Here is a 24,553-nt window from a genome sequence, read left to right on the forward strand (position 1 = left end):
TTCTTTCTCTTAGCATCCTGTCCTCAAGGTCGATGCATGTTGTACCCGTGCCAGAATTTCCTTCCCTTTTAAGGCTGAGTAATATCCCACTGTGGGGATAGATCACGCTGTTACCCACCCATCGCTGATGGACACTTGGGTTGTTTCCAAGCTTCCAGGCAAGTGTTCTGCTGGAGGGCCAGAGGGCAGGGTGTGACCCAGGCTCCCAGGAGAGCAGCCCCTCCAGAATCTATCCTGGCCTTCCTGTGGTGGTGCTCTCTGCTGTTATCAAGTCCAAACAGAGCTGCAGGAAGCTCCCTCCCACCAGCAAATGCCCCACAGGCCGGCAGCCCCTGTGGTGCCACCAGTGCATTTGAGCATTTCTGCTGTGGATGCCGGTCCTGTCTGTGGCTCCCCTCATTCCAGTCCCGGCCCATTCTTATGACAAAGACAGGCCACCAGAGGGGCACTCTGACCTCACACTCAGCGGTCCGGGCTGGAGCTCCTGCTTGCCCATCTCTAAAACTTGGGGCCACCTCTTTGCCTGCCCTGGCGCCCCTTCCCTGGAGCCCTCCTCCTTCTCCTGCAGAGGCCTTCTCTGTGCCTGGTGGGGAGCCTGGAAGGAGCCCAAGGAATCCCTGTTTACCATCCAAAACTTAATACACATTGTTTGACAATATTTTAATCATGGAACATGCAAGAAGTTATTCCTTTGATTACTAATTGATTTAACACTTTTGTGTCAGGCACTGGGCTATGATTTGTTAGACATGATTCCTGATTTCATGGAAGGAATTTTGGGGGAGAATTCGAACAATCCCACAGTAATACATGCTCAGCCGTGCGGGGCCTCTTCAACAGAGCCTGTTGCAAGGAACAGAGCTGGCAGTCCCCGTGCCTTTGCGTCCACGCTCTTCCGGGGCTGCTCTTAGCCCACGTCTGGGCGCGCGGGGACACTCTCAAGCTGACCCATTGCTGTCTCGTGCAGGCCTCCTCTAGCCGGTACTCCCAGGGGACACCCCATCCGCCTGGCTCTGGTGGGATTCGAACCCAAGTCGAAGTCTCCCGCGGCCCCATCCGCAGCGCGCCTCCCGGCAGAAGACCACGCCTTTTTCGTGGGGGCGGGGACGGGTCCTACCAACCAGAGCTCTCAGGGGATGGCATGCAAATTAGGCTCCGCCCCCCACCGGGGATCTGTTTTCCCAGACTCCTTTACTGCTTCAGTGGAGAAACGCGGCCGTTGGGGAGTCCGACGGCGCGCGCCCCCGACAGCCCGCGCCCTCGAGCGCGCGCCCCGGCGCCGGCGCTCGTTCGTCCCGACGTGGGGAGGCGAGGCGGCAAGCGGAGGCCCCGGCGCCCGGCAAGAAGCTGCAGAAGCCCCTGAAGGAGGCGCGCGCCCGCCCGCCGGAAGCCGTGCCCCCGACGCGGCCCACCTGCCGCGGCCGCCGGAAGTGGTCGCGGCCGCGCTGCTTCCGGTCGCGGGGCGCCTTCGGGCCGGTCACGGGGAGAGGCGGGCCGCGGACGGGCCGAAGGCCGGAGCCCATGGCGGAGGGCGGCGGGCGGGCCGGGCCGGGGCCCGCAGGTAACGTGCGCGCGGCCGTCGGGCCGTGGGGCGGCGGGGTTGCTGGGGCCGGGGAGCTGCGCCCGGGCTGGGCCCACGGAGCCGCGGTCGCCGCCTGAGCCCCGCTCCGCGGCTTCGCGAGAACCGCCCGCGCGCCGGCTTCGCGCGCCGGCTTCCTCTCCTTTGGAGCTTGCATTGTAACCGCCAGCCCGCTAGCCTCTAGGGTTTGATGGGACCCCGACTGTAAAGACAGGACGGGGGTCATCTTCCAGCGTGGAGCGCCCCGGGCAGGAAAGCCCCGGTCGGCCCCTCGGAGGGCGGTGCTTTTTCTCGGTGCTGTCAACACCCCCGCCCCCCCGCACGCATAGGCAAGGGACACAGCGATAATGCCACCCCCGGCGAGCTGTCAGTGACACAGCACGTCCGGGGCCTTGCCCCCCCTCCTCCCCCGGCAGAGGAGGCAGCCCTGACATAGTTTGGTTTGGAGGCTAGAAAAGCTCACGCCCATTACCCAAAATGGCCATCAGAGTGAGGGGCTCCAGCTTGAAACAGTCCTACTGCGCAAAAGTGCATTTGCACAGTAAGTGCGTTTGCCCGCGTGCAGGAGAGGCTCCCTCTTAACCTGCGGAGGGATCCTTCCTTTCCTGTTGGCCGAATTTGCCGCGTGTACCACATACTCATGTGTGCTCTGCGCTTTACACGCACGTCTCTGTCTTTGGAGAGACACCCCTTCTAAGAGTTGATTGGCAATGCACTAAGATGTTTATTCTTCTTAAATGCGCCGTAATTTAAGATACGGTGTTGATTTGGAGAACGGTGGAGGCAGTGCTTTTCTTCCCTACCTGCATCCTTTCATCCGTGCTATTGGCTGGACCCGGCTGGGGCTGGGGGTCCCCCAGTGAACAAAACTAGGCCAGATAACGCCCCTTCCATCCTGGGCTTTGGCTGGTGTTGACTCTGACCCCAGGGACTGCCAGGACCGCAGGCTCTGGGACCTCATTTCCTGTGAGAGTGAGGGATGGTCTAGGAGGTGTTTGGTTGGAGGAGGAGGCCTGGCAGCTGTTTCCCAGTGTGGCAAAGAGCCTTGTGGAAGGAAGACTGGCTCTGTCCTGCAGAAGGCACTCTTTAACATCCAGGTGGTCCTGTTTTATTATTCAGTGTGTTGCAGGCCTGGAAGAAGAGGGGCCACAGTGAAAGCCGAAGTGCTCTGTGGGGTATTTGTGTTGTCCTTAGAGGTCTGATCAGAAGAATGCAAACTCGAAGTTACTCTGGAGCTGGAGCTGGGGCAGAGGAGGCTGCATGGAGCCGGGCAGTGTGTGTCGAAAAGAGGCCAGCAAAGGGAGACCTAGAGGAAGATTTAGCTCGAGCTTGTGGCTTCCACTTACCTGCCAGGCTTCTTCTTAAACCTCTGAATCTTACTCCTCCTTTGCACTTGTTCGCTCTGCGGAGTGAAACTGGGGAGGCTGCAGTGGAGGATGACTGGGGAAGGAGGGGTGCACGGTGGCCTGAGGGGTCCTTGATGCCTGCCTGCAGGTCTGCTGCAGGGACCAGCTTGAGTGCCCCTTGCACCTTTGCCCATCTGCCTGTGGCCTTTGTGTCTGATGTCTGCCAATGAGCCATCAAACCCTGGAGTGTCAGGAAACTTACCCTTGTATACGGCAGGTACTCCAAAGAGATTCGATTTGAATATAAAAAGCAGCTGCAGCATTGGAAGGAGTCCACCTGTGGAAGGACGTACTTCATTTTTTAAATTTTTTGTCTTTTTAGGGTCTCACCCTCGGTATATGGAGGTTCCCAGGCTAGGGGTCGAATTGGAGATACAGCTGCCGGCCTACACCACAGCCACAGCCACACGGGATCCTTAAGGCACTGAGCAAGGCCTGGGATCGAACCTGCATCCTCATGGATGCTAGTCAGATTCGTTTCCACTGCGCCACGAAGGGAACTCCAGGAAGGGGATACTTTAAACTGTGCCTGGCCACATGCCAGGACAGTGTGGCGTGGTGGGGACTTGAAGGCAGTCTGAGTTTGTGCTCTTAGCTCATGCCCCTGTCTGTGTTGTTAGGTTTACAAACGTAGTATCTGGAGGTCTTTTGGGCTCTAGTGTGAGGTGAAGAACTCAATTACAGTTGCCCTTGAGCTGTGCAGGGGGTAGGGCGCTGACCCTTGGCACAGGTGCAAGTCCCCATGTAACTTTACAGTTGGCCCTCCTTGGGTGTGGTTCTGCATCCAGGGATCCGACCAACTGTGGATTGCGTAGGACTGTGGTGTATATTTGGTGAAAAAAAAATCCATGTGTAAGTGGACCCTGTAGTTCAGACCGTGTAATTCAAGAGCCAGCTGTAGGTATCTTATTGCACAGATGGGTTGACTGCGGTCGATCCGGAGTCGGCCGGCTGTAGCTGGGGTTCCTGGGCATCTGCAGATTCAACCACCCACAGACGGTGCAGTATTGGCGTATTTCCTGTTGAAATGTCTGCGTGGACGTGCCCTCACCCTCATGACCTCGTCACCTCCCAGAGGCCTGCCTCCCAAGGCCGTCACCCTGGGCTTAGGCCTCCAGCGTGTCGTTTGGCAGCCTGTTTGGGGGACACAGGCATTCACTTTGCAGCAGCCGCACTGATTGGGATGCTCCTTTCTGACAGACGACAGTATTTATACTAAACGCTCTTCTAGGCCGTTGATCGTTTTATTGATTTTTTGGCCACCCCCTCCAGGCAGGCGGGAGTTCCCAGGCCTGGGATGGGGCCTGCGTCATAGCTGTAACCAGAGCCACAGCATGACAAGGTGGGATCCTTAACCTGCCGAGCCACAGGGAACTCCAGGAATGCAGAGACCCCAAGTGTGGGGGCGGGGTAGGCTCTCGGCGGACGGCGCCCCCTTTGGGCTGGCGGCGGCGGTGGCCGTGTCCCTGAGCTGACAGGTGCCCTCTCTCCAGTGCAGGTCCTAATCTGAAGGAGTGGCTGAGGGAGCAGTTCTGTGACCATCCGCTGGAGCACTGCGAGGACACGCGGCTCCATGACGCGGCCTACGTGGGGGACCTCCAGACCCTCCGGACCCTGTTGCAGGAGGAGAGCTACCGGAGGTGAGCACGGTGGCCCTTGGGGCCGCCCGGGACTGGGCCCTGGGGCCTGCAGGAAGCGACGGCCAGCTGTGAGGGCACGGCCATCTCTGGTGTGCAGGGAGAGCCTGGTGCTTCCCTCTGTCAGAGGCCAGGGGACAGGAGACCAGGAAAGCCGGTCAGACACATGGGTGATGGCCCGGCAGCAAGTGCGCCGAGACCCGGGTTCAAGTCCAGTTCTGTCACTGGCCCTTCTATCTTCCAGCCACTTCTGGTGGTCTCGGGGCATCAGCTTCCCAGATGTTATCACCCCCGACGGCAGCGTCTTACCTCCTCAGCAGCGGCCCTGCTGCCGCGTGAGCCCCCTCTGGCTCTCGATCCTAAGCCGTGTGTTCTCCTGAATCGTTTCATTGGCGCCTCCCCGGGGGCCCAGGCGCCTGACATCCCAAACCTGTCTGTCCTTCCTGATAGCTTCTTTGGCGGCTTCTCAGCTCCTGAGTCTGGAGCCTCTGGGGCCAGTGGCCTCATCGCCCAGGGCACCCCGGGTGCCCCGTCTTGCTCCCGGGCCCGTGTGGAGAGCGCCCCGCCGGTTGCCGTCCTGCCACTTCCTCCAGACCCGCTCCAGCCCTTCGTGGCCTTGGTCTCGCTCTTGCTTCTCCGCATGCGAGACCCTGGGCAGCACCGCGTCTTGCTGCTCTTGGCGGTGTCCTGATGTTCCGTGGGTCTAAGACGCGAGCACCAAGGGGACGTGAAACCCCCTGCGACCAGCGACTCCTTCAGGCGGTTCCGTGTCCCCTTCACAGCCAGCTGGCCCCGAGTTGAGAGGGTTTTGAGATGCCTGTGTGTTTATCCTGAAACCTGTACCGCTTTTTGTGGGTGGTTCCCAAGAGAAGGATTTCTAACAGCACAGGAGCAGGTGTCTCTCTTCCTTCCCTTCTGAGTCCTAGCAGTATTTTTTATCCGAGCACACAATTTGTGTTATTAAAAGAAAAAGTTTGGGAGTTCCCATTGTGGCTCAGTGATAAAGAGCCCAACTGGTATCCGTAAGGATGCGCGTTTGATCCCTGCCTCGCTCAGTAGGTTCAGGATCCGAGTTGCTGCGGCTGTGGTGTAGGTCGGCAGCTCCGATTCTACCCCTCGCCTGGGAACGTCCATATGCCTCTGGTGTGGCCCTAAAAAAAGACCAAAAAAAAAAAAAAAGTTCTAAACATCCTGAAAGGATGTTTTCCTGTTGCTGTGTGTTCCTTTGGCGATGCGTCCTTGGTGTGTTCCTCAGCCTCTGTGGCCGGTGGAGGCTCGTTCATGGCTGAAGGAGGAACCCTGGCCCCTGTGTGTTTCTGGACTCCTCACCTTTGTTCAGAGCTGCACCGGGAGTTGGAGGTGAAGCCCCCGAGCTGATTAGGTGGGCCCATGTGCTGCATGCCCATGACCTTCCTTGCCGGGGAGCCGTGCTCTGATTGTCACTTTCGGTGAGGGCTGAGTAAGGACAGCTTCCTTCTGTAGCTGTGGGCCAGGAGTGCAGCCCTGCAGACTGTCGTTTGTGCTGGGTCAGAGCTAGAGCGACTGCAGTGGTCCCCGGCCCAGCGGGGATGCCGAGGCCCAGAGAGTGGGCCCAGGCTCAGGCCTTCCGAGGGGGCCGCCGGCACCCAGGTGTCCCCAGGGGGCGCGCCGCCCTCCATCCCGCGCCGCCTCCGTAGGCAGAGCCTCTCCCCAGAGCAGAGGGCCTGGGGCTGCGGGGCTTGGCCTCAGGGCTCGCCGGCCTGCCTGTGCCTCGCCCCCAACCCAAGAGCCAGGCTCTTCCCCTGCGGCCTGTGTCTCCTGCGGGCCTGGACCGGCAGGCTGGGGGTCCCAAAGCATTTCCTGGAGCAGTGCACACGCGTGCGCGCGCGCGCGCGCGCGGAAGCTTCAGGCAGGCAAAGGCCGCGGTGCTGCTCTCTCCTCGGGTCCCCCGGGAGGAGGCAGGCAGCCCGCCCTCACCGCGGGGCCCCCTGTGCTCTCCCGTAGCCGCATCAATGAGAAGTCAGTCTGGTGCTGCGGCTGGCTGCCCTGCACGCCGCTGCGCATCGCCGCCACCGCGGGCCACGGCAACTGCGTGGACTTCCTCATCCGGAAGGGGGCCGAGGTGGACCTGGTGGACGTGAAGGGCCAGACCGCCCTGTACGTGGCCGTGGTGAACGGGCACCTGGAGAGCGCCCAGATCCTGCTGGAAGCCGGCGCCGACCCCAACGGGAGCCGGCACCACCGCAGCACCCCGGTCTACCACGCGTCTCGAGTGGGCAGGGCGGACATCCTGAAGGCCCTCATCAGGTCAGTACCGCCTGGCGCCCAGGTCCCTGCGCCGCCCGCGGGGACGCGGCCGTGTCTGCGGGCTCCTGCGCCACGTTCTCCGCCCGTCTCCAGTTGCTTCTCGTCCCTCTCCCCCACGCTAGACGCCTTAGAGGATTTGACTGTTGGTTAGTCTTTGTAAAGAGCTGCTTCGTCAGTCCTTGGTTTTCTGCTTCGCGATTCATTTCTGTGCTTATCTTTATTTTTCCCCATTTCCCGTATTTTATTATTTCCTTAACTGTTTGACTTGAGTCTTACTCGTTTTTATCATGATTAATAATGGCAGCTTGCGAGGTTGCTGATTCACCTTAGCCCATAGCTTTCGCCATGTCTGCTAAGCTTTTCCCCCATTTTTCAAATGGGGCAATTGATGTTGACTTCCTCTTTGTCCTCATAGTCACGGAGGAAAAAGTTCTACTACTAACCTTTGTGAGCCGCTCATTTTATTGTGCCGGAAAGTATGGACCATGTCATCATTTCCATTTTGACTTTTTAAAAAAATCAAACTACATTGTGGCAGATGCTTGTGGCAGAGTGCATGACCACAGGTCTTTCATTTGCATAGTGGGAGGTGGCAGCCTCAGTTATGTTATTTAGGGTCCCTTTCTCTCTCTCTCTCTCTCTCTTTTTTACATTTTTAACCTTTGGATCTGCTCAAAATTCATAGAAGTCTGTTAGTCTCCAATCACTGTTGTGTGATATATCTGTTTCTCCTGTGTGTCTAATGCTTTTGCTTATTATGCTAATTTGGCTCATAAAAGTTCTTGCCCTTTATCAGAACAAAAGGAAACCATTGGTTTCATTGAGGGCTCATTTATGCAGCATTCTGGTACTTTTAGTTTTAATCTTAGTGGGTTTAAGTAATTCTTTGTGTGCTCACTTTTACTACTTGATTGTCTGGGATTCTTGGTTTTTTAAAACAATGAACATTATCACCGGCGTCCCCGTCATGGCCCAGGGGTAAGGAACCCAACCAGTATCCCTGAGGATGCGGGTTCGATCCCTGGCCTCGCTCAGTGGGTTAAGGATCTGGCGTTGCTGTGGCTGTGCTGTAGGCCAGCAGGTGCAGGCAGCCCTGATTCTGCCGCTACCCTGGAAACCTCCATGTGCCACAGGAGTGGCCCTGAGGAAAAAAAAAAAAAGCAAAACTCCCCAAACGACCCACATTATTGCCAGAGCTGATGTTAGGTCTGTTTCTATTATCTTTCAGTTTCTTTTTTTTTCTTTTTTCTTTTTTTTTTTTGTCTTTTCTTTGCTATTTCTTGGGCCGCTCCTGCGGCATATGGAGGTTCCCAGGCTAGGGGTCGAATCGGAGCTGCAGCCACCAGCCTACGCCAGAGCCACAGCAACGCGGGATCCGAGCCGCGTCTGCAACCTACACCACAGCTCACGGCAACGCTGGATCGTTAACCCACTGAGCAAGGGCAGGGACCGAACCCGCAACCTCATGGTTCCTAGTCGGATTCGTTAACCACTGCGCCACGACGGGAACTCCTATCTTTCTGTTTCTTAACTACACCTTTATTTTATGTCTCTGTTCCATGTCTGTGTTTTCTTTGCTTTCCCATTCTATTGCTTTAGATGGTTTATGGATATATTTTAATTGTACTAATGGTTACTTTTAAACATTTTGAAGCAGATTGCGTTGTCAGCCCTTTGTCTCCTGTGATGTGTTTCTACAAAGATGCCTTTCCCTTCCTTGCTCTGGAGGCAGTTCCTTCAGTGCTGAACTGAGTACCGTTTAGGTAGCTGGTTGTCAGAGTTGGAAGGATTCCGGCCCTTGGTCCAGGCAGGCTGCAGGGGGTGTTCTCCAGAGCAGGGGCCCCGCATCCCCTTGCCTGGCGCAGAGCATGGTTTGTAAGTTAGGTACTGAGAATGCAGTGTATCTATTGTATCAAAGGGTTTTATGTGTTACGTGTATAGAATTGGCTTTTGGAAAGATACATGAGGGTGATACGGTTGTTATATTAGAGGGTGATAAAAATTGGATGCCTTTTTTTTTTTTTTTTTCTCATTTTTAAGGATTTCTAGCCCAGTAATCCAAACCTTCTGAGTCCCATATCTTTGCATCTTGGAGAATGTCAGTCATTAATTTGGAAATGTTTTTCAGTAGGATCAGTCCATGAAATGTCATCTTAGTCCCAGAAATCCCACTGGGCATTTCAGTCAATTCAGATGCACAACTGCTCTGAATTAACGGCAGGCCTGACTTTCAGGAGTACGTATACAGACGCCCTTCTGGAGAAATTGTTATTAAGACATCTTGTTACCGCGCTGGAGCACGGGACATTATTTTTACAGTGAGGTGCCAAGAGCATATATTATTCTGTTCAAAAATTTTTCTGTATTCTAAATTACCAGGTGATTGGCTTTTGGAAAATGGGGTTAAGTCACTGAACGGATGATACAATCTAAATATAATTTAAACTCAACTCCTGCCTTTCCTTTGTCACTGTCCCTTGTAGGCAGGGCTGTCTTCTGTCACTGCTGTGGTTTGGTGTCCTTCTACAAGTAACCTCCAGTTTATTATTCTGACTTCCCTTGGTGTGTGTTGCTGGTTTTTTTTAAAAAGGTAAGGGGTGGTATTTCTGTATGCTCAGAGCTATATTGATTTGTGGAGTCGTCCTAGTGGTTCCTTGCCAGTGATATTAAAAGCACTGGGGGTATTTTGGAAGCAGTTCAGGATTAAAATGAACTGGATCCCATCCAGTGTATTTTTATGAGTGGAAGGGCTGTCTCTCCCGCAGCTCAGCTAATACCAGATGGTTGTATTATCCCAAATTACGAACGTTCGGGAAGACATGCGCTAAGAAGAAGGAAGGAAAAAACCCACCACGTGAAGTCCAGTTCTCTCAGTTGGTTGCTTGTGGGAAATGAAGGCACGTTTCTGCTTTGGTTCGCCGTGCACTTTGGAGCGTTCCTCTTGTTCCTAGAGCATCTTGGAGAACAGGTGACACTTGCCTTTGTAGTGTCTCATGATGCTGCCTGGCGCCCGCGGGGAAGCCGATTATCCTGTGAGCTCATTGGTCTGCGTGCCCGTCCCTCCGCAGACCAAGTACATATATAAGCTGGGCTTATATATGTACTTGACTCGGAGCTGCTGGCAGGCAGCGCTGTCAGTTCTAGGCGGCAGTTCCTTTGGATGCCTGGAACTGGGCTGAAGAGACAGATGCTAAGACGTGATCGCTGCCCTAAGCGTTTGGCCAGCTGTTTTTAGAAAGTGTGGGAAACGGTGCTTCGCGCTGCCCTGGGCCCTGCGTGTCAGGCCCCATGATTGCTTCCTGCGTCCTGCCACTTCCTCCCTGAGATGAAAGACGGGGCGACAGCGGTTGTGAGGCATCGCAGGACCGTCTAGGGCAGTGGGCGCTCAAGCCAGCGGGCGCTGGGTGTCTGATGTAGCCTCTGATGGGAGCCAGGTAACAGGTCCTGGGCCCCCGTCCTGCAGAGGCGGGGCCGTGCTCTTCTCTCTCCATCCTGTCAGGGGGCACGTGGTTTCAGGGGGTCCCAGGACGGCTCATGTTCCCCTGACCTTTTGATGGAGGTGGTGTCCGCCACGTTTCCCCGAAAGCTCCTCTGTCTCCCTCTGTAGTTAACAAGTATTTTGTGGGTAGGGGCTTCGCAACCACGTACATATCCTGTTCCTCATCCGATTTCTAATTTATGCACTTACTTATGTTAGGCTCATGGTTTCCTGTGGAGGGAGAGTGGTTCTCGGCTTATATATATGTACTTGGCCTGATTCAGACCCAGAATTAGTTATTACTCCAAAGAGTCTTTTTTTTGGGGGGGGGTGTAGAATGGTGTTCAAAAACCAAGGTCTGGTAGTAAACCAACTATGAAGGAAAAAATAATCATTTTTAAAAAAACGTAAAGAAACCCCTCAAGGTCTGGACCTTGGGAGTGTTTATTGCTCATGGGGTGTGGCTGTTTCCAGACCCCCTGCTGGACGAAGCTGGGGTCGCATGTACCCTTTTCTGTCTTCGTTTCTCCATCTCTTGTACATTGACCGTTGGAGACTTCGCCCCGATGCCTCTAACCCAGTCCAGCATCACAGGCGTCCTCCTGCGCTTCTCCCTTTTCCAGCATTGAGAGACCTGGTTCCCCTTGCCATTAACGTGTTGACGTGTTTGCCAGTCCCCCTATGTGACCAGGCTCTATGCTGCTGCCCCTCAGGCCCTGTGGGCTCTGATGCCCACACCAGGCAGCATCCTTGGCAGGCACCCTCTTTATACGGCCAGGACTCTGACACCCGGAGCCAGGCCCCTCTCCCTGCCCTGGTCAGCAGGCCCTGGTTGGAGAGAAATGACCCAGTGGGTAGCCTGCGCTTGGCTTGGGAGAACTCTAAATCCTGAGTGAAAGCCGTGTATTTGGGTGTCCCTGAGTACGGCGACAGGGGCAGCTCTTTTGAGGATTTGCCAAAGGCTCTGCTTGTAGAGAGGTTTGGAGGTTGGCTCTTGGTGGAGGACGAGGCTCCTGGGTCAGGTGGCTCCTGCACCCGCCCGTGTGAGATTCATCCTGATGTCTGGTTGCTCCGAGTCGGAGGAGACCCCCTGGACAGCCGCAGAGATGCGCTCAGGGCCATGTGAGAGTCCCCACCTCTGGGGGCTGCATGAAGCTGGCCTGCTGTGCATCCTGCCCTGGCTCCTTCCAGGCGCATCTGAGGCTGGAAGGGTCTGGGTGTCCAGGTTCCTGAAAAGGAGAGCCACCCTGGCGGGCTGGACATGATGGCACCACCTGGATACAAAGTTGGGTTAAAGTTGTTTCTTTTTGCTTTGACTTTGGGGGCATTGCTGTTTGTTTACATGGCTCCAAAGTTAAATCTATAAACCAGGGTGTATTAAAAGGAGTCCAGTGTCTCTCTGCTTCATCCCTGCCCTGTGGACGCCCATTTAAGAAGTGTCGTGTCCGTCTCCCACTGTTCAGATGTCAACAGAAGGTGGCTGTGCCCAGGTGTGTCGCGTGCACGTGGTACTGCCGCCTCCGCCCCTGGAGAAGCAGCGGCGTTCTTGGCGGTCTCCCTCCTGCGTGGCCTGGGGCTGGTCCCCGAGCAGTCCTGGCCGGACGGTCCAGTGCTCCTTTGCACGGATGGGCCTTGGTTCGTTAAGCCAGGCCACACGTGAGGAGCCTGTGGCTTGTTTCTGGCCTTCAGCTCTTACTGATGATGTTTTAATGAATGGTCTTGTAAATACACCTTTCCAGAGTTTTGCAAATGCACCTTGAGAGTGGGTTCCAAGAAGTGTGATTGATGGATGAGAAGGTAAATGCATTTATAATTCTGCCAGCTATTACCAGATTTTCCTCTGCAGGATTGCTCCATTTTGCATAGACTTCCTTTTTCTTTAAAGCCTGGTCAGTAAGCTTTTGGATTTTTCCCAAACTGATAGGTGTGGAGCGGTCTCTGCTTAGTTTTAATTTGCATTGCTGTTGTGAGTGAGGCTGGGCGGTTTTTCATTGGTTAAGAGCACGTGTCTGTATCCATCTCCAACTCACCTGTCTGTGGGGCTCTTGATCCTTGCCTGTTAGAAGGTCTTTAAAATTAGATTGAGGATTGTAACCCATTGTAACATTTCCCCCAATTTTTCACTCACTGTTTTACTTACGCTGCTTTTTTGCCATGCGGAAGTTTCCCTTTAGCTGTCACGCTAAAGCTTTTACATCTTCCGTTTGATTTTCCACATGAACTTTATAGTCAACTTGTGTCGCTCCAGGAGTGTTGTATTTATGTATTGATATTTATAGTCAACTTATTTAGTTCTAGGAAGGATATTTTCATTTAAATAATAAGCTTAGGGAAACCCGACACCTCAGTGATGTTGAATCTTCTTATCCAAGACTACGGTGTGTTTTTCTGTTTCCTTAGGTCTTATTTTGTGACTTTTAGTCATAGTTTGTAATTTTCCTCATGCAAATTTTGGACATTTACTGTTAAGTTTATGCTTATATATCTCACTTTAAAATGTATTTTGGGGTTCCCGTTGCGGTGCAGTGGAAACAAGTCCGACTAGGTTCCATCCCTGGCCTCGCTCAGTGGGTTAAGGATCTGGCGTTGCTGTGACTGTGGTGTAGGCTGGCAGCTGTAGCTCTGATTAGACCCCCTAGGCTGGGAACCTCCGTATGCCGTGGGTGCAGCCCTAAAAAAAAATTATTCTGCTGTCAAAAATGGGGTCTTTTTCATTGCATCTTTGAACTCGTTTTTCTTTGCATGTATGAAGACAGTTACAGGTGTCACAGCTTTTGCTGCTTTGATAAAGTCTCTCCATGCTTGTTAACTGTATTTTCATTAATTAGTTAGGGCTTTCCAGACATCGTCATATGCTCTGTCAATGGGAAAAGTTTTACCTCTCCCTTTCCAATCTTAATCAGCTAATTGCTTTCTCTTGTTTAATTGCACTCATACTGTAAAATAAAATGCCTTTAAAAATAGTGGGCTGGTTCTCTTGTGATGCACTGGGTTAAGGATCTGGTGTTGTCTCTGCAGTGGCTCAGACCATTACCGTGGTGCAGGTTCAATCCCTGGCCTGGGAACTTCCATGTGCCACAATCTTGACACCCTCCCCACGCCCCCTGGGGCCAGAAAGTGGGCGTGTGTGCCTTCCTCCGGGCAGAGCTGCTAGTGTTCCCCTGTTAGGTAAGATGCTGACTTCTGGGTTGAAGAAAGAGTTGTGATCACGTTAAGGCACTACCATCACTTTCTGTTTCATTAAGTTTTTGATTTGTTTTGTTTTTGTTTTTTCGTCTTTTTATGGCTGTGCTTGCGGCATATGGAAGTTCCTGGCCTAGGGGTTGACTCGGAACTGGAGCTGCCAGCCTACGCCACAGCCACAGCAGTGGGAGATCTGAGCCACACCTGCAGTCTGTGCCGCATCCTACAGCAACTCTGGATCCTTAACCCAGTGAGCGAGGCCGGTGAGCGACACTGTGCTGGATTCTTCACCTGCTGAGCCTCAGCAGGAACGCCCCTAGGTCTTCTCAGTAGGGTTCTGTCCTCTCCCTTTGTTTGTGTCTGTGCAGAGGCATCCGTGCTCATGCTCGGCGGCTCGGGGTGGGCGATGTTAGTAGAGTTTCTGACTTAGGAACGACCTTTGCAGCCTCAGGAGGACCGCATGGGGCCATCGTATGTTGCTTTCTTAATGTTTTTAGACTCTCTTTGCCAATACTTTACGGAACTGATATAGTTCGTTAGTAGTTTTTCTTTGCCTGTGGCCTTTGTCGGGTTTGGGGATTGTTGTCTTGTTAATTTCATGAGATGACCTTGGAAGTTTTCCTTCTCTTTCTTTGCTTTGAAATAGTTTAAATATATGCGGGATCGTTAGATCTCGAAGGTTCGAAACGGTTTCTGTGTGTGAGTGGGTCCAGGTTCTTCGCTGCCATCGAGCTGGCTGGAGGTCTGAGGCCCCTGTGGCTGGTGTGCCCGCCAAGTGCTCTTGGAGGTCAGGCCCGTCCCCTCGGGGTGCCTTCGCACCTGCTGGCTGCCCTTGGCCTACGCAGGGTCTGATGGTCCCGTGTCTCCCCCGCAGGTATGGGGCCGACGTGGACGTCAACCACCACCTGACTCCGGACCTGCAGCCCCCTTTCTCCCGGCGGCTCACGTCCCTGGTGGTCTGCCCCCTGTACATCAGCGCGGCCTACCACAACCTCCAGTGCTTCAAGCTGCTGCTCCAGGCCGGCGCAAACCCCGACTTCAACTGCAACGGCCCCGTCAACACGCAGGGCTTCTACCGGGGCTCCCCTGGCTGCGTCATGGATGCCGTCCTGCGGCACGGCTGCGAGGCGGCCTTCGTTAGCCTGCTCGTAGAGTTCGGAGCCAACCTGAACCTGGTGAAGTGGGAGTCCCTGGGCCCAGAGGCGAGAGGCAGAAGGAAGGTGGACCCCGAGGCACTGCAGGTCTTTAAAGAGGCCAGAAGTAAGTGGCCCTGGTTCCGTTCTGACCGGCAGTCTCTCTCGGTCGACTGAATGAACCAGATTGTAGTAATTAAAAAAAAAAACAAAACAAAACAGGAGTTGCCCGCCATGGCACAGTGAAAACGAATCCGACTAGGAACCATGAGGTTTCGGGTTCTATCCCTGGCCTCACTCAGTGGGTGAAGGATCCAATGTTGCTGTGAGCTGTGGTGTAGGTCAAAGATGTGGCTCGGATCTGGTGTGGCTGTGGCTGTGGTGTAGGCATGCAGCTGGAGTTCCGATTCGACCCCTAGCCTGGGAACCTCCACCAACTGTGGGTGCGGCCCTAAAAAAACCGATGAAAGACAAAAAATAAAAATGAACAAAACAAAACAAACCTCCGGCTAAGCACTTGGTCGAAGCCTTCATTGAGGACTAGGAGTTTTCTAGAATAGTCCTTGAGATTGGTCTTCTCTTTTTAAATTCCTAAACATCAAGGGTTACTACTGAGAAATCTCTAAAAGTATAGGTTCTCACCAAGTGCCTAGAATTCCACTGCTTCACCCTCTGCTTTGGGCCCCGGACACTCTCGGTGGTCCGTCTGCGGCCTTTCCCGAGTCCCTGAGCGCACACGCACCGCGAGCCCGGCCTCCCTCCTGTTCCTCACTTGCCTCGGTTCCACTCGGATGCCATCCTTCGGGATAGTGTGCTGAGCCTGATTCCTGTTGGGGGATAAAGTCTACAGCTTGCTTATTTATGAAGAAGGACTTTCCTGATGAATGAAGTTGCTGGCCAGGGAGTTCGCCGTTGATCTGTGTCTTGGCCTTGCTGTCCTTCTCTCCGGGGCTCAGCAGTTGACCCTGTGCGCCCTCGGGGACCTGCCCAACCCCCCAGGCCTATTCCTGCCTTGGCCGGAGGGTGACAGCGTTTCCCCCAGTCCCTTACCTCTCGCAGAATGGTGTTTGTTGTGTTCTTATCGGCTTTCCTACAACTATCGCTAAACCTGGTTCTGGGAACCAGCTGCAGGGGTTCACCATAACGAATATAATAAGGAAAAACCACGCTTCTCTTGAGCCTCCCCCAGAGAGCGGGCTAATAATGGTCGGTGGGAGCCCCGGGGATGGAGTTCGGCTGCCCGTGTTGGTGTCTGTTTCAGAGCAAGATTACCTGCCTGCCTGCCTTCCTCGTGAATTGCCGGCCGTCTCCCTCAGACCCCAGGAGCCCCTGGGTGGACTGAGAGCAGAGGCTGGCAGAGGGCAGGCGCCCTTGTTTCTCTGTCTGGTCGAGGAGGGGCTCTCACAGCGAGCGGATGGTCCAGGTCGGGAAGACTCGCTCCTTCCCCAGACCGAGGAGCAGGTGCCAGGACCTCGCCCAGCGAGCCTGCTCCCCTCCGAAGCGGGCAGCGGGCCACCAAGTGGGTGCGGCCCTGCCCGCCCCCACAGCCAGCCCGTGGGTGGAGAGTGAGGCCAGGAGGTCAGCTGACCCCTTCCCCTGTCTCTGCCCCCCTCCCTCCCTCGCCTCCAGGTGTCCCCAGGGCCTTGCTGAACCTGTGCCGTGTGGCCGTGAGGAGAGCGCTCGGCAAATACCGACTCCACCTGATTCCCTCGCTGCCTCTGCCAGACCCCGTGAAAAAGTTTCTCCTTTACGAGTAGGATTCAAGAGCCGGAGCGCTTGCGGTGAGGAAGAGGCGGCGGGCGGCGGGATCGACCCCGGCTCTGCCCTGGGACCACGGCCTGTGCTGCTGGCGAGAGCCCGTCCTCGGGGACTGTAATTCCACCTCAGGTGCCTGGGGCACGGACAGTCCTTGGGTCCGTAGAGCCGAGAGGCTCACGCAGAACCTCGTTTTCTTCTTCCTCGGCACCTCTGTGGCGGGTTTTCCCGGTCGCGTGTCACTGAGCTGGGCCTCGAGGTGGGAGCATGTGGGGCTGAGCTGGGCAGCCTGCAGCGACCCCCGTCCGGAAACCCATCACTTCCCAGCACTGGGCTTCTGTGTTCCCTCTCACCTGAACAGGTGAGTGCAGCCTTGTCACAGCTCAATGAAAACGGAGTTCAGGGGAGCCCAGAGGTGCAGTTGGTGGACGTGCTGGTTTTCCCCGCCCCTTCCGCGTCCCGTCAGTGTCCTCCCTGGTGGTGGGAGCCGCCGCGTCCCCGTCTTCCTTCAAGGATGGGGTCCCGGCTGTGCGCACTGGCTTTACAGCCTCAAAGTCAGTACCTGCACCTGTTCACTGTCTCTTTAGGCGACGCTCGGAATCCTGCAGCGCCACACCTGTTCTGAGTCCTGACTGCCTGGCATCGTGCCATCAGGTCTTGTGAGTTCTCTGCCACTTCACGTGGGGGAGCTTCCAGACGGCGGGTTGGTTTCGGGAGGCCCGTGCTGCACTAGCCAGTAGCTGACTGCTACATTCAGACCAAGGACCGTCCCACAGCTCTCACTGCCAGCTCTAACGGGAGAAAACGCCTGCGGCGCGGTCCCTGCGCGTCCGGAGAGTGGGACTTGCCTCCTCTCCTGGGTGGCTCTCAGCTTGCAGTTGCTCGGTGTCCGGTGGACGGAGTGTCTGGTGTTGGGTTGACTCGGCTCTTCCTGGTTTTGACCTAGTGTCTTGGTAGCTGCTCCTAGACCCGAGGACAGGGGAGAGCGGTGACGGCAGCAGTCCCCACCGCGGCCTGCGGGCTGTGGGTGGGCCTGTCACTCCCAGGCTGCACAGCCGGGTGTGTGGCAGTGGCTGCCTTTTTAGCGCTCCAGGTGCTGCAGATTGCGGGGCTGTCACATCTGGTAATTTGGCGCCTCGGGACCGCTTTGTGCACCCACCCTGGTGATTCTCTCCTGGAGAAGCTTCAGCAGCAGGCAGATGACAAATCTGTTTCGATTTTCTGCACTAAGAGAACACTAATTGGTAACATTTGAACAAACGATAGGGGTTTATTTAACTGTTGCCGTGGTTCCGTGTCTCTGCGGACCAGCTGGAGTCTGTGCTGGTTGCCTCCCGGGCCTGAGGATAGAATTCGAAAGCCACCTCTTGTGTCGTGGGTAGACTTGTGCCAGAGCGCCTTGCTGGCCCGCGCGTGTGTGTGCGTGTGCGTGTGCAAGGGCTGAGGGAGAAAAGGCACCCGAGATTCAGAGAGGAAGACGCAGCCACTGGAGCTCTGGCCTCACACTGTCACGAGCTATTGCTGTGCGTCAGGGTGGGGTGGCTCCTGAGGCCCAGACAGGGCTGCGCGCTGCTCGTGCGCACGGGGGCCTGGCAGCTCGTGTGCTCAGAGCTCCGAGGCCGGTCGTGCTGCAGCCGGGAGGGATTCCTGACGGAGGAGGGGAGCTGGGGCCCACGCAGGCCACTGCGGCCTGAGCCGCGTGCTGCAGGGGCTCCAGCCCACCACGGGGTTAGGTGTGTCCCTGTGGCCTCAAGGTGAGACAGGCAGGAATCGGGCTGTGGCCGGGCCCTCCCTGGATGGCAGGGAGGGTCGTGTGAAAGTGGGAGCCCCCCCCCACCGCCAGGGGATGGCCCCATGGGTTTCCGGCACAGGAGCGGCGTATGCAGCGGCGTGCGGCCTTCCTGGTCGGGCTGAGAGCGGGTTCGGGGGGAGTGGCTGGTTCACTCTATCAGCTCTTTTTGCTGCTGCCTGTGGCTTGGGTCCCTGGGTGAGCCAGCCGCAGACGCGTGGATGCTGGGTGTTTTCCGCAGGGTCCGTTAGGGGCAGCCCAGGGGAGGAGGGTGGCTCTGCCCTCAGACCTCCTAGAGAGCAGCCTCTGGGAGCGCTGCCAGCACAGGAGCCCAGCCAGTGGTGCTGCCTTCGGGCTGCAGAGAGCGAGGGCCCAGGGCGGCCCCGCAGAGTGGACATTGGGCTCCTTTGCGGTGAGGCTGGTGCAGGGCTTGTTTCTGGGGAAGCGAACCATTTTTATGGGGTCTCAGAAGGAATGGGCCACGTTGGCCCTCACTGTTGGGCTTTGCTCGGACCTGGCCAGGGAGGTAGTGGGGTGGAGAGAGGCTGAGCGGGGAGCGCAGCGTGCTCGGGGCCAGTCAGCGGGCCCCAGGCCTCGGCTCTCCCTCTGCAGAGACAGGGTGGCTTTCTCTTTGTCCAGCCAGGGTTTAGAGACTTTGCCAGAATCCCAGCAACTTTGAGGTTTAGCCTCTAGTGTGAAATTTCATAGCTGCCAGGCGTGAATCTGAAAATAGCGCAGATGGCTGCTTGAGGACATTCCTTCGTGTTTTGAGTGACGCTTGGCAGAAGCTTCCTTTTTCTTTCGTTGGCAGGGGTGGGATACAGAATAGCAAAGAGTAAAGCGCTCCGTCAGAGCGCTTCGTAAAGTCGTGTTTCTAAGCCCTGGGGCCCCCAAGCCCCGCGCAGCGAGGAGACATGGTGGCACCAGAGGAGGCCGCAGCCTGAGCTCTGCCCAGGGAGGGCGGTGATGGACCAGTGCAGGGAGCCTGGGAGTCCCGCAGCCTGGGCCCAGGACCGTCTCGCCTCTTGCCACTGCTGGGGTGCCTGCTGGCCATTGAACAGGGTCCTGCAGTCCGGGCCTGGGCTGCTGTGGACAGACAGGCAGGGGTGAGGGGTGGCCCTGATGCCTTGATACGGCCTTGGTAGCTCTAGGAATTCACCTTTGGCGTCCTGGGTGGGGGTTTTGAGTATATTTCCCAAACCCATCAAGGTCATACGTGTCTGTGCCTTTTCATATTACGTATGTTATTTATTTACTCATTTATGTATGAGTGTCCTACCCTGTTCCAGAAAGGGTTTAAAGGCAACAGTGCTTCGGTTTTGATATTCTCATTTGACATTTGATGTTTTAGTCAGCATGCTCTTGTTAAACAGGTAATTTTAAAAAGAGGGCAGTTAGCAGCCTCCTAACTTTGACTGTGTCAGACCTAATTGCCATTCAGTTTGAACCCTTTCTTCCACGAATCGACTCTCCAAGTAGAAGTTGGCGCCGAAGTAGAAAGAGAGGAGGGTGCAGCGGCGGCTGGACTGAGCAGAGGAGGCTCTGCCGCGGTCAGAGAGCCGTGCCCCCGTGCCTGCTGCCAGGCCTGCTGCAGGGCCCCTTCCCAGGGGAGGCTCCTCTCGGCCGGGCGGGGCCGGCCGTGCCTCTCCCCTGGGGCTTTGCGAGGACACCGGAGAGAAAGTCTGCGAAAGCCCTTTGCGCTTAGCACCCCTGCGCCCTGGACACTGCGGTCCTCGTGAGTGGCGTCCCTCCTGGGCTCTGCCTTCCGGGCGGTGCTGGTGCTGGGACAGCCTGGGACCTTGGGGGTCAGCTCAGCCTTGTGTGTCCATGGGGGCTCACAGCACAGGCCTCTGGGCAGGGCAGAGTATGCGGACACGTGTTGCCTAATAGAGGAAGGCAAGTTTATTCAACTTAAAGAGTTGTCTTGTATTCTGAGATTATATGCTTCCTAATTTGGGTGATAAAATATCCTTTTATTATAATGAAGGTGATGACAGAGGGCAATATTTTTATTTTTTAAAATGCTCTTGGTTGCAGAATAAAATGCCTTCGCTGCCCCTTGTCAAACCCCAGAATTTCCTTTTGAGTTTGCCTGTCTCTGAAAGCCAGTGTCGGGCCCCACAGTCCAGCTCCAGTGGGTGTCAGGTGCCGAGAAGCTCCTCTTGGTGTCCTAGAATGGCCTGTACATTCCCGAAGGCTCTCCCAGTGCGTCCTCTGCCTGGGGGAGGGTTAGGAAATGTGCGCTCGCATCCTGCCAGTGACAAAGCAGTGTCCCTGCGGATCCCGAGAGATGCCCCTTGTCAGTGGATCTGCCCCTTATTCAGGCCCGGGCACAGGAGGGTGTTGCAGCAGTGGTAGTGCCAGGCCTTCAGTGACCAGTGCTGAGTGGCCTGGCTCCATCAGTCGGCTCTCCCTCTGGAGGTGCCGCGCTGGGCCACATGTCCCTCCGGTCTCACCTCCCTCCACCGACCCGGCCCCCTTGACATGGAACAGGAGAACTGATCGCAGACCGAAGGGGTGAGTGGGACCGTGTCCCAGGAGGACCCCGTCCCAGGAGGACCCCATGGGCGGGGCCCGTGGGGCTTGAAGTGCGGGGCTGTGCAGAGTACTTACTGTAAGTTCTAGAAGACCATCGAGTGGAGAAGGAGGCGGGGGAAGCCGGGCTTCTGCAGCCCTAACTTGCAACTGCTCAGGTCTGGGCTGCCTGGGGCCCCTTCTCTTTGGAAGTTGCCTGGGTTTCCGATCTGCAGCAGGTGGGGGATGTCCAGTCTTGTGTGGTTCTTGTGAGGACAGCTCTCCTGTGTGAAGTTGTTTGCTGCTGTCACTTAGCCAGCAGTGCCCCTGCCCTGCTTTGTGGAGTCTGCTCAGCTCCCCCTGCTTCTTTGGTGTTGGGCACGTGCGGTGCCTCGCCCGTGCTGAAGGGAGCGCTGGCCGTCGGCCCGAGTCTCCGCCCTCCTGCGGCAGTGCCCATGTGCTTGCCTGCAGCAGCTGGGCCTGTGCCTGTTCTTGCACTTGTGCCTGGTTAAGAGCTTTCAGAAATATGATGGACATCTTTGATATGTGATTGTAACTTTAATAAATGCTTTATTCCCTTAAACCCCCCCCGCCCCAGATGCCTTAATTTTGTGGACTGTTTATCTTTGCGGATGGAATTGATCATGTGAAATCTTGGTGTGTGGATTTCAGGTGGAAGCAACTGGATCTCTGGAAAGTGTCTAATGATTTGGAGAAAGGAGTGTCTAAAACTGGAGTTTTATTAAACAGCTCTGGGGACCCTCGTGCTCCAGGGAGGCCCCCCCAAATGTTGCACAGGTTTCAGCGGATGGGTGAGCCTGTTTGGCTTGATGGAGTTCCTAGTTGGACGAGCGTGTGCCCCCAAAGGGTCTGAAACACATGGCCCCCCCCTTCACGGCGATGCTGTCTCTGCAGTGCTCTGTCGGGTGGGGGGCAGTGGGGACTGGGGGCCCCTGGTTATATGTGACTTGTTTTTACAGAGGGAGGATGCGGTGTGAAGCTCTGGGCTGGACCTCGGAATGAATGAGCTAAATAAAGACACGTGTTCATCTCCCGGTGACTCCCTGCGTGTCTCTGTGTTTTGCCGTCTCGGATGGTGTCTTCGTTCCTCACAGCGTCCCCCCATCCGGAGAAATGGCCCCACTTTCTCTGTCCCCCAAACCCAGCTGCATGTGTGTGCCGGTTTCCTGCACTCTCTGTGGTCTCTGCTTATGACCGTGGGACCCGCTGGAGTCTGAGGTGGAGGCGTGAACTCTCTGAGCAAAGGTCTTCCTTTTCCAGACTCTTAAAACTGAACGCGGTCGCTTTCCACAGCGCCTTCCTGAGATCTGTCGAAATTACAGGCCATTTTAATTCTTTAAAAAAGCATTATCCCACTAGGATGACTATAAACAGCAACATTTTGGAACCTCTCAAGAAAACAGATGAACAGTAACTGACTTAGAAATACCCGCGAAAACAGCCCTGTGAGAAAGAACCGAGAACATGTGCAAATCTGGTTTTATTGCAGAGCTGCCAGAGGCTCTGGGATTGGCAGGTCCAGGTACCTCTAGCAGTGTCTGTGGAAGAGTGAAAGCAGGAGGACTGGCTGGCAGCCAGCTTCAGAAGCAGTTGCAGCTCTCCACCGCACACAGTCGGGCAGTTGGCCCAGCCCTAGCCCAGCCCAGCCCAGGCGGAGGCGAAGGGAGTTGTGGCATCAGCCCTCACCACGTAAGACCCTTGGCTCCGGAAACAGGCTCTACCCTCCAGGCAGGAAATAAAGGAGAAAAGGCGTCTTGAGGAGTCTCACCAGCCTAAAAGGAAATAGCTTGAGATACGAACCAACACTGAATATGGCCAGAGTCACCCACAGCTAGTAGTGGATTCCAATACATAATTCAAGAGAATTCTGAGTGAAGGCTGGGTTGCCAAATTATAAGGACCAGCCTCGTACTAACACAGTGGAAGGAGAAATAGCTTTGCCTTGGCACATCACCATGGAATTTCAGAACACTGGGGAGAAAGAGGACTCTGTAACTTCCTGAGAGTATGAACAAGACACCATACAAAGGATCAGGCTTCAGAACAGCTTTGAGGATCAGGAATCCTCAAATGCCACACTGGGCAATAGAGGGATTCGACCCTCTCAGAATTCTGAGGGAAATACATATAAAAGTCAAGCTGAAGACTTGCAGTTTCTTTAAAAACTTACACTCCACACATCCTTTCTTAGAAAACTATTAGAGGATGTATTATTCCAGAATGAGGGAGTAAACCAAGAAAGGAGAAAGCCTGGTATTCAGGAAATGTGGGTCCAACACAGAGAGGCAAGGTGACTCCGCAGCAGGGTAGTGAAAACTTTCAGGATGGCAGCCGAGCCTCAGGCACAGTAGATGCCCAGTCGGGATCAGATGTGCGGAGGCTGAGGCTCCGGAGAAGGTGTCTGCATATGTGGATAGGAGTTGGGCTTGACTTACTGACGAGAACCTAGGAAAGCAGGGGGCAGAACTCCAAGGAACACGAAAGGCTGGGCGAGGAAGAAGTTATCCCAGTAACACTGGAGGCCTCAGTCCTAATAACAGCAACCTACTACCCTACCACGCTGTTACAGGGGGCAGGGAAGGTGGAGGAGTGTGTGGGGTAAACGCTAGATGCTACAGAGCAGAATTCATTACAACCAACGGAGGCAGCAACAAAGACAAAATGTGCGTCTTTCCAAAGAACTGAAACGATACACCTCCAGAGAGGTGTATCAGGACAAAAAGCGTACAAATCCAATATTTAAAAGGGAAATTTTACCGACCATGTAAAAAGATGAGAGGACATGTTATGAACAACTTTTTGATAGTAATGTGAAAATTCAGAAGAAACGGTCACCTTCCTAGAAAAACAACACCCAATTTAAGAAGGTGTTCCCACAGCCACCAGGGCAGCCACTGCCCTTCAGCAAGTGGCATTTAGTACTTGTCCCGGAAATCTTGGCGCGTCTCCTTTAAGAGGCAGTGAAGCCCCGCCCCACGTGGGGACGCCATCTCTTAGCGCCCATTCTGACCTACGTCACACTCGTGTCGGGCCAATCCAGGAGGGGGTGTTCCTGTGCGTCGGGCGACGTGGGGCGGGACTTCCGGAGCCGTCCTCCCGGGGTCGCTTCCGCCCTGGGGTCTGTGCAGCTCGGATCCAGCAGGGAGGTGCGTGGGGGCCGTGCCGGGGGATTCCCGGCTGGCGCCCCTCCTCTGGCAGGGCCGGGTGGTCTCAGGATGTGGCCCGGGAGGCCGAGCGGCGCCTTGATTGGGTTCGGGGCCTGCTGGTGGCGATCCGACGCGGGGAACGTTTCACTTGCGGCCCCAGGGTGGTTGGTGTGAAGCAGAGGGGGCACCTTCTGAGCGCTGTGTTTTTGTAAGAGTGTGTCGGGTCGGGGCTCCCCACGCACGTCTGTCCACTCAGACCCGTACCGTGCGGCGTGTGGCCCAGGCTGAGGACCGGGGCGCCGCAGCCGGCAGAAGCTGCCGTCAGGAGGAAGCTTCCGTTTTCTCCGCAGCACCGCGGAGAAACCCTGCAAAAGCGGGCAGGGTAGGGCCTCGTGAAGCGCTGTGGAGCCACGTGTCAGAGAACGCCCTAGTGTGCGGGGGGGGGGGGGGGGGGGGGGACAGGTTCCCCGGCGCTGGAAGACAGCGCCAAGCCAACCACAGGAGGGGGCGGCCAGGTAGGGGCGCGGGGGCGGGGAGACTTTAGACCCTGGACAGTGCATCCAGTGTGAGGGAGCCCAGGCAGCCCCAACCGGGGGAGGTCTGAGTGCACTTAACCCCCCCTCAGA

The 24,553-nt window shown here is 55.7% G+C and overlaps 1 protein-coding gene across 6 annotated transcripts; it reads left to right on the top strand.

The window, feature by feature from the left end:
- The first annotated feature begins 1,370 nt into the window (after positions 1-1,370).
- Positions 1,371-21,820, top strand: ASB1 (ankyrin repeat and SOCS box containing 1). Of its 6 annotated transcripts, XR_007134119.1 has the most exons (7): positions 1,374-1,561; positions 4,484-4,625; positions 6,606-6,908; positions 14,444-14,829; positions 16,332-16,818; positions 17,045-17,116; positions 21,741-21,820. XR_007134119.1 is itself a non-coding variant. In XM_047773936.1 (5 exons), the coding sequence occupies exons 1-5, from the start codon at positions 1,522-1,524 to the stop codon at positions 16,457-16,459; spliced, it is 999 nt and encodes a 332-aa protein (XP_047629892.1). In that variant the 5' UTR covers positions 1,374-1,521; the 3' UTR covers positions 16,460-21,820. The 6 variants fall into 6 exon arrangements, 2 of the variants coding, with proteins under 2 accessions (XP_047629895.1, XP_047629892.1); XR_007134118.1 differs by having other exon boundaries at positions 16,332-17,116; XR_007134117.1 differs by having other exon boundaries at positions 17,045-21,820.
- Positions 21,821-24,553: the final 2,733 nt, after the last annotated feature.

The sequence above is a fragment of the Phacochoerus africanus genome, chromosome 3, assembly GCF_016906955.1.
Source record: "Phacochoerus africanus isolate WHEZ1 chromosome 3, ROS_Pafr_v1, whole genome shotgun sequence".
Lineage (NCBI taxonomy): Eukaryota > Metazoa > Chordata > Mammalia > Artiodactyla > Suidae > Phacochoerus > Phacochoerus africanus.

Excerpts from the sequence above, each read along its gene's own strand:
- ASB1 (XM_047773936.1), top strand. The coding sequence starts at position 1,522 with ATGGCGGAGGGCGGCGGGCGGGCCGGGCCGGGGCCCGCAG. Across the intron at positions 1,562-4,483 it reads GGCCGGGCCGGGGCCCGCAG|GTCCTAATCTGAAGGAGTGG; the intron begins GTAACGTGCGCG and ends TCTCCAGTGCAG. Across the intron at positions 14,830-16,331 it reads GGTCTTTAAAGAGGCCAGAA|GTGTCCCCAGGGCCTTGCTG; the intron begins GTAAGTGGCCCT and ends CCTCGCCTCCAG.